The sequence below is a fragment of the Poecilia formosa genome, unplaced genomic scaffold, assembly GCF_000485575.1.
Source record: "Poecilia formosa unplaced genomic scaffold, Poecilia_formosa-5.1.2 Scaffold294, whole genome shotgun sequence".
Lineage (NCBI taxonomy): Eukaryota > Metazoa > Chordata > Actinopteri > Cyprinodontiformes > Poeciliidae > Poecilia > Poecilia formosa.
In genome coordinates this window covers 172285-180126 of record NW_006800233.1, presented here as the reverse complement: position 1 = coordinate 180126, position 7842 = coordinate 172285, and the positions used below count along the sequence as shown (strand labels likewise).

At 47.5% G+C, this 7842-nt stretch overlaps 1 protein-coding gene across 1 annotated transcript; it reads left to right on the top strand.

Moving 5' to 3' along the window:
- Positions 1-551: 551 nt before the first annotated feature.
- On the top strand, positions 552-6149 carry slitrk2 (SLIT and NTRK-like family, member 2). The gene has a single exon (XM_007572068.2). The coding sequence runs from the start codon at positions 1350-1352 to the stop codon at positions 4026-4028; it is 2679 nt and encodes an 892-aa protein (XP_007572130.1). The 5' UTR covers positions 552-1349; the 3' UTR covers positions 4029-6149.
- The last annotated feature ends 1693 nt before the right edge of the window (positions 6150-7842 follow it).

Below are 7842 nucleotides of genomic sequence, written 5' to 3'. Positions count from 1 at the left end.
AGGGGCTGCAAATGTGAGAGGGAGAGATAACGACTGGAAACAAAAAAAAACAAACAAACAAACAAAAAAACAAAACAGGAGAAACAGAGGCAGGGAGACAAAAAATGAGACACGTCGAGCCTTTTCTGCCGCCTAGTGGTGTCGTATGGAAAAAATAATGATAATAAAAGCTGTGTGTATCTGAGCGGCAGATAGAAGATGTGTTTAACTCTTCATCAGCCAGCTCCATTACTTTACCCTACTGTTGAAACTTTTTCAACCTAAGAAAAATCTTTTTTTTCTCCTCATTCAAAATAAAAAAGAAACAAAAAAGTATTTCCGGAAACTTCGGAAGTCCGGCAGAACAGGGTCCCAACCCTCTGCGCGCTGTTTCTCAGGGTGACGATCTCTCCCAAGAGAGTCTACGTACACGTGTGTCGGGGCGTGCGTGTTCCTGTTGACAGTGTCGGTGACGTAAGGGGCCCCTGAGCTCCTCTCTCTCTCTCTTTCTCTCTCTCTCCCTCTCTCTCTCTCTCTCGCTCGCTCCTTTTCACGCGCGCGCACACACTCGGACTCTCGCGCCGCGGCAGCAGCAGCAGCAGACACTCGGTGCTCCTCTCAGTGAACGGAGCGGAGGAGGAGGAAGGACTGGCGAGAGGGGGGGCACGCGCTGTAGTTTCTCAGCTTCCTCGCGGTGTCTCCGGTGTTTTTTTTCCTCTCCTCTCTCTTTGACTTTTTCTTCACTTGGCTCCGGAGCTCTGGGAGAAGCAGAAGGAGAAACAGCCGCGTATCTCGCGCGCATTTGCGCATTCCATTGGGATCTATCTATATATATATATATATGTATATATATATAAAAGTGATATATATTTTTTCTTCTTCATTTGTTTATGTCTGGACTGGAATGAGGCGCCGGGGTTGTGTTGGTGGAGCGGCAGAGTGGGAGGCTCCCCCAGAATGAGACGGAGGAAGGAGGGCTGCAGTGAGCTGCTGAAAATGTGCCAGCTCCACCAGCTATGAAGGATTCTCTTAATTTTCGCCTTTTCCTTCTTTTCACTCCCCAGGACTGATTCCCCCTTTTCTTTTTTTACCCCCCTCTCTACGACATGTACTATTTTATTTGGAGTTCCTACTGAAGGTTTGCGCCAACCCAGTGCGTCATGGTCCCTGTTTTGACACCAAATATAGCTGGTGCGCCTTTTTTCCCGTTTGCATGAACGTGTGTGCATGTGTCTGTGTGTGTATGAGCGCTCCTGCTTCCTTTTTCTTCCCCTCTCCAGTCTTGTGGGAATCCGCTCCCTCCCCCCGTTTTTGCGCCCGATGCTCAGGCTGCGAAGTTCAACACTGAATCCATATTTTTGACTGTAAACATGCTGAGCGGCGTCCTGTTCCTGAGCGTCCTCACCGTCACCAGCCTGACACTGTCCGAAACACAAAGCCGCAAAACTTCAGCCCTCAAAGACATCTGCAAGACGCGTTGCGACTGTGAGGAGCGGGAGAACGTTCTGAACATCAACTGTGAGAATAAGGGATTTACCACTGTCAGCCAGTTGCAGGCGCCTCCGAATAAAGTCTCACAGCTTTTTCTGAACGCAAACTTCCTGTCAAGGCTCAGTGCCAATGAGTTTGTCAGTTATGGCAATGTCACCTCTCTACATCTGGGAAATAATGGCTTACAGGAGATTCAAACGGGGGCTTTCAATGGTCTCCGGTTCCTCAAGCGGCTCCACCTGAACAACAACAACCTGGAAGTGATTAAAGAGGACACGTTTGCAGGGCTGGAGAGTTTGGAATATTTACAGGCAGACTATAATTACATCAGCACTATAGAGCCTGGTGCTTTCAGCAAGCTGAACAAGCTCAAAGTGCTGATCCTCAATGACAACCTGCTGTTGGCTCTGCCTCCCAACATCTTCCGTTTTGTGCTGCTCACCCATCTGGATTTACGTGGCAATCGGCTGAAGATGCTGCCATTTGCCGGCGTGCTGGAGCACATCGGTGGCATCATGGAGATCCAGCTGGAGGAGAACCCATGGAACTGCACCTGCGACCTGATCCCCCTCAAGTCCTGGCTGGACACCATCTCCGTCTTCGTGGGGGACATTGTGTGTGAGACGCCGTTCCGGCTGCACGGGAAGGACATCACTCAGCTCATAAAGCAGGACTTGTGTCCGCGCAGGAATGCTGGGGAACGGGCTCAGTCCGCCTCCGACTCTCACTTCCAAGGGGCCCCACACCCGACCTACCACGCAGGTGTCATCACCCCCACTCGCTCCCCAAAAGCGTCCCGGCCCCCAAAGATGCGCTACAGGCCCACTCCTCGCCTCTCCAAAGACAAGCATGTCTTTGGACCCATAATGGTGTACCAAACTCGCTCTCCTGTCCCCATGCTGTGTCCCAGCGTGTGTGTTTGTACGTCGCAAAACCCCGACAGCGGCCTGAACATCAACTGTCAAGAACGGAAACTGCAGAACATCAGCGAACTGAACCCCAAACCCACATACCCCAGGAAACTCCACCTCACAGGGAATTACCTGCAGATGATCTACAGAACGGATCTGACGGAGTACAGCTCCCTGGAGCTGCTCCATCTGGGGAATAACAGGATTGCAGTGATTCAGGAAGGCGCATTTGAGAACTTGACAAATCTCAGGCGCCTCTACCTTAATGGGAATTACATTGAGTCGCTCTCTCAGTCCCTGTTTGCTGGTCTGCAGTCTCTGCAGTACCTGTATCTGGAATACAACATCATAAAAGAGATTCTACCACAGACATTCAACTCTCTGCACAACCTCCAGCTGCTTTTCCTCAACAATAATCTGCTAAGATCGCTTCCTGACAATGTTTTTGGGGGAACCATGCTGACCCGACTCAACCTGAGGAACAATCATTTCTCCTACCTCCCGGTTCAAGGCGTTCTGGACCAGCTGTCGGCGTTCATCCAGATCGATCTGCAGGAGAACCCCTGGGACTGCACCTGCAACATTGTGGCGTTGAAGAACTGGATGGAGCTGTCCAGTACAAGCGTGGTGGTCAACGAAATCACCTGTGATTCGCCCTCGAAGCACGCTGGTCGGCTGCTTCGCTCGCTCCGCAACGAGGCTATTTGCCCTGAGCCCAGCGAGCCCCCTCCGCCGCAGCTGCCCCCTCCTACAAAAGCCCCGACGGTAATTAGCCCCAGCACCGAAGCCACCGCCTCTCCGTCCCCTTCCCCTTCCCCTTTGTTCAGCTCGGCGAGCCCAACGGATTCCCACCTCCAGACACCAGAGTTGCACCCCGAGGTGCCCCTCTCTGTCCTGATCCTGGGCCTCCTCGTGGTCTTCATCTTGTCGGTCTGCTTCGGGGCAGGCCTTTTTGTTTTTGTCCTGAAGCGACGCAAAGGGGTGGAGCACGTCCCCACGGGCGCCAACAATCTAGACCTTAACTCTTTCCAAGTGCAGTACGGCTCCTACACCCCGGAGCCAACGCACGACAAGAGCTCCGAGAGTCACGTTTACAACTACATCCCCCCGCCTGTGGGCTCCATGTGCCAAAACCCCATTTACATGCAGAAGGACGGCGAGCAGGTGACTTACTACCGAAACCTGAAGGAGCTCAGCTTCGGGCCGCTGGACACAAAGAAGGACGACATCTTGACCCGCAGCCCAGGGACCTACACCATCAGCACGGTGGATTTTATGGATAAATCATCAACATGTGGTCTGAGCAGCCCAGAGCCTCCAGAGATGCTCTACCAGAACATCGGGGAGAGGCCAAACAAGGAGCTCCCGACGGCAGCAGGCGCCCCTCCCTTCACCTACAACTTTTGCACGCTGCCTAAAAGACCCTGCATCGTGCCGCCCTATGAGGCGGCAGCGGCCCGGCGCCACCTGACCAACCCGGACAGGTTGAACAAAGCCGTGCTGTACGGCACTCCGAGGAAATACTTCGGGCAGGAGCACATCTCCAAAAACAATGAGCACCCTTCGCTGCTGCTCCCCGGGAAGCTAAAAACGGAACCGGACTACCTGGAGGTTCTGGAGAAACAGACCGCCATGAGCCAACTGTAAGATAGCAACGGCGTTCTCCTCCAGCACCCATCATAATCACACGGTTACCATCATTAATAGCCCTCTCTATATATCTACCTTATGTATTAGTGTTCAATCCCAACGTGATGGACGGGAGGTGAACTCGCGCTCTTCGTTGTCTCTTTTCTCTTTTGCTTTTCTTCTCCTTTTTGTTTTCTTTTCAAAATGTATAAAAGGAATATAAGAAGTATATTATTATGCAGTTCTATTTTTCCTTCTGAAAAAATATAAATTATTTCGTTTTATTTCTTTAAAAAAAAGAGAGAAATATTCCAAAAGACTTGGATAACGGCAGGTATGGAAAGGACAGAACTGTGTACAATTACAGCCTTTTGCTTTTGGTGATTTGCTAGAGAGGGAGGTTGAGAGAGAGAGGGCATAGCCAAGTCCTGAACGTTTGCAGGAGGGACGCTACAGATTGACATTCCTGTACATATGTAGCCTACGCAGACGAATGGTGAGCGTTCAGACGACAAGGAAAAAGCTTTCTCGAAAACCCAACAAGCGGCAAATCTTACTATAACCCAGAAAGTGCCTTTGCACTCATCGATTTTATCAACAATGCTCTCTGCAAAATGAAAATGTTCCTCTTTTGTTTTTTTTGAAAGTGGTGTATTTTAATGAATCAAACCTTTATGTATAATAGCAGATTTATTTGTCCGTTTAAAACAAAAATGAAAGAGAGGGAAAAAAAGACTTCCAAAGGAACTGAGGCGGGGTGTGAGAGGAGATCTGATTGGTTCTTGATGAAGGGAGAGGGTGTTATTTTTGCTTTGGTTATGAAGTGTCTTTGGAAATGTACCACTGACAGAGAACATTGTATGCTGTAGAGGAGCAATACAGTGCGGCAAGATTGCGCCATTAAATTTTCACTGAAGCACTTTGTCAAGACCCCGAGCTTCCAGGTCTTATTTTTTTTTCAGAGTGTGCATGGTTGGTTGTGGATGTTGCGCTCTGTGTGTGTGTGTTTGTGTGTGTGTGCGTGTGCATGTGAATGTTATGTTATTGCTAATGTGTTATTGCTCCTGCTCCTTTCATCTCTAATGAAAGGTGATGTGGTCATCATCTAATTGATGCTTTTTCCTCCTTTCAGTAAAGGACCAGGCATGGGTTCCTATGATAACCTCACATCTTTTATTGTATTCATAAGGATTATGAGGAATATGAGAATATTTCAAATGGAGAGGCAGCTAATAAATCTTATCAGTGCACAAAAATGAAAACAACCTGACGTTGTTTACAGCAGTTATAGTAATATTAAAGTGTGAAAGAAACATGCTGGTTTTTTAGTAGGTTTGACTGTTGAGCAGGATGTTGTGCTTTATTCATCCCAAAGGGAAACTGATTGTTGTCATATCTATCTTCAGAGTCGTCGTGGCCAGGAAGGATCTTTGGTTTTACTGTAGACATTGTTGCTGTTTGACAATCTGATGACATGTGAACAGCTCAGAGATGATATTCCAAGGTAACATTTCCTGGATGACACCATCAATTGTTGGCTAGCTCAGCTAATCCACCTCATTGCTTTTGCTCTTTAGTTGTCACTTATTTTCAGTTTTTCCTCAGGTTGAATGGAAAGAGTTGTAGCTGCCTGACAAACTGTGTCAATTGCAGGAACAGTGTAAAGGAAAGCCTTTTTTTTTTTTTTTTAAATCAAAACTGTTTAAAACCTGATATTTGCGGGTTCCAACTGTTCTTGTCCAGCTGGGATGAGCTGGTGAAATAGATTTTTCCAGGCTCTTTCCGTGAAATACCTGTCACATTTCCGGCAAAGTTAGGATGCGTTCACAAACTCCAGCTTGTTTGTTTAGAAAGTCCGGTTCGTTTGTGAAGGTGTGAATGAATAATCTGATCCACCTACAAACCTCTGTGTCAGTTTGGTTGAAGTGAACTCTGGTGTGGTTCCTATGCATATGAGGATGCAAGCGGACCGAAGAAGGAAGTTGCGCTCTGTGTGTTCTTCAGAGGTATTTCTGTCGTTTCTTTCAGTATTTTTGGTGCAGCGCCACCAGAGGTGAGGAGCATAAACGGCTTTTTCAAAGGGAAATTTTGGTCTTAAACTGAGCCGAGTCTGTCAGATTATCAGGTGTAAAAAAAAAAAACCTCAGTGTTTCTTAAATGAAAGGAAACTCTGGCCACTTGTTTTGTTTGGCATCTTTTTTAAAAGGCAAAAGATGATGCAAAATGTTTGGTGGTTTGGAACCTGCAGGTATTTAAAGCCTTGGTATTACTCAACATCTGTAGCGATCGTAATGCTGAATGTTTCCTGGTCCTTACCTCTCTTCTACAGTCTGTCCCCTTCCTCCCTCAGCCTACACTCAACCAATGTCAGCGCTTTGTTTAACTCAAGTGGCTGTACTGCCAGAACGGCGGCCGATTGGCCCCAGGAGCGGCGTGAACGTGGAGGAATGTGTTTTCTTTCTAAGCTCTAGGGCTGAGGAAGCGTCATTAGCGGAGCGGTAAACATTAGCGCGCTGCACCCTGGTGGATAAGCCGAGTCTGTGAGGTCTGCAGCGGAGGCCGTCAGAGAAACGTCCCCTTGCCACCGGAAGGCGACGCGGATCAGATGTGGACGACTGAAAACTGTGTTTCAGGGAGCCTCCTTGACGCTGCAGTGAGGATGGTTGACATGTTAACGGTTTCTGAGGACGGCCCTGTTTTCTGCCCTTCAGCTCTGGCTGACATTGGCTTGTTGTTTTCCCTGTGAATGGCCCCAACAGCAGCCAAATTCCTCTCTGTCTCTCCACCTCTCTTTTTCCTCCTCCTTTCTCCTTTTTTTCTCCTCACATGTTCTTTCTTTTCTCTCTCCATCCGCTCATTGTGTTGCTGTCTGTGGTGCTGAATTGGCACTGGCAGCACCTTGCAGTGTGATGTGGCGGGAGGTTTCACTTTCTTCCCCATGGAACCATCAAACTGTTGGGCTGTTCTTTGATTATTTCTCTCCTCTCTCTTTCTTTCTCTCTCCTTCCTCTCTGCTTCTTAAACATTTTTGCTGGAGATCTTTTCGGGAATAATAGTGGAGCCTGAGCCCGGGGATTTTGGGAGAGTCGTGTTTATTGCAGCCAAGCTGGTTCTGTTTGCTGCTTTCAGCCCTTTTTTTCTCCTCCTAATCAATGCTTGATTTGTTTGCTCTGAAGGGCAATTTCAGCAGTTTGAAATTTTGCTTGCTTTTTCTTCAACTTTCAAACAGATTTCACAGCTCCCTGGTGACTGGCAAAAAATAAATAAATAAATAAATAAAATATCATGGGAGAGTAAATGCATTTTAGATTGCTGAAAGGCTAGAAAGTGGTCCTTGAACTAAAAGTGCGCTGCAGAGGCCAGGATGTGGGATCCGAAATGAGTCTTTTGTGGAGCCATATTGGCTCCATCACACTTCCTTCAAAGCAAAATGGTGCCATTTAAGAAAGTTGTGGATTTGTGTGTGTGTGTGTGTGTGTGTGTGTGTGTGTGTGTGTGTGTGTGGGTGTGGGTGTGCGTGTGTGTGCTTTGAATGTATTTTTTTTTCAATGTTCATTATGGAAGCACCTGGAGGTTTTCTATTTTATCATCAACTTTCATTTATTTGGTTATTTTCACAGACTTTCTAAGCCATGCTGTGAAATGGAGGCTGTAAAAGGGCTAGTTCAGATTGTTTCAGAGTGGGGTTCTGCTGAGAGGTCATGTGCAGCTAGTATCTTACCATTTCTCGAAGGCTAAACTTAACCTTAGATCATTGTGGGGCCAAAACAAAACTGAATATTGTGCTTCTTTTATGAAGCTCCAAATGTGTGTATATATATATATATATATA

Excerpts from the sequence above, each read along its gene's own strand:
- slitrk2 (XM_007572068.2), top strand. The coding sequence starts at position 1,350 with ATGCTGAGCGGCGTCCTGTTCCTGAGCGTCCTCACCGTCACCAGCCTG.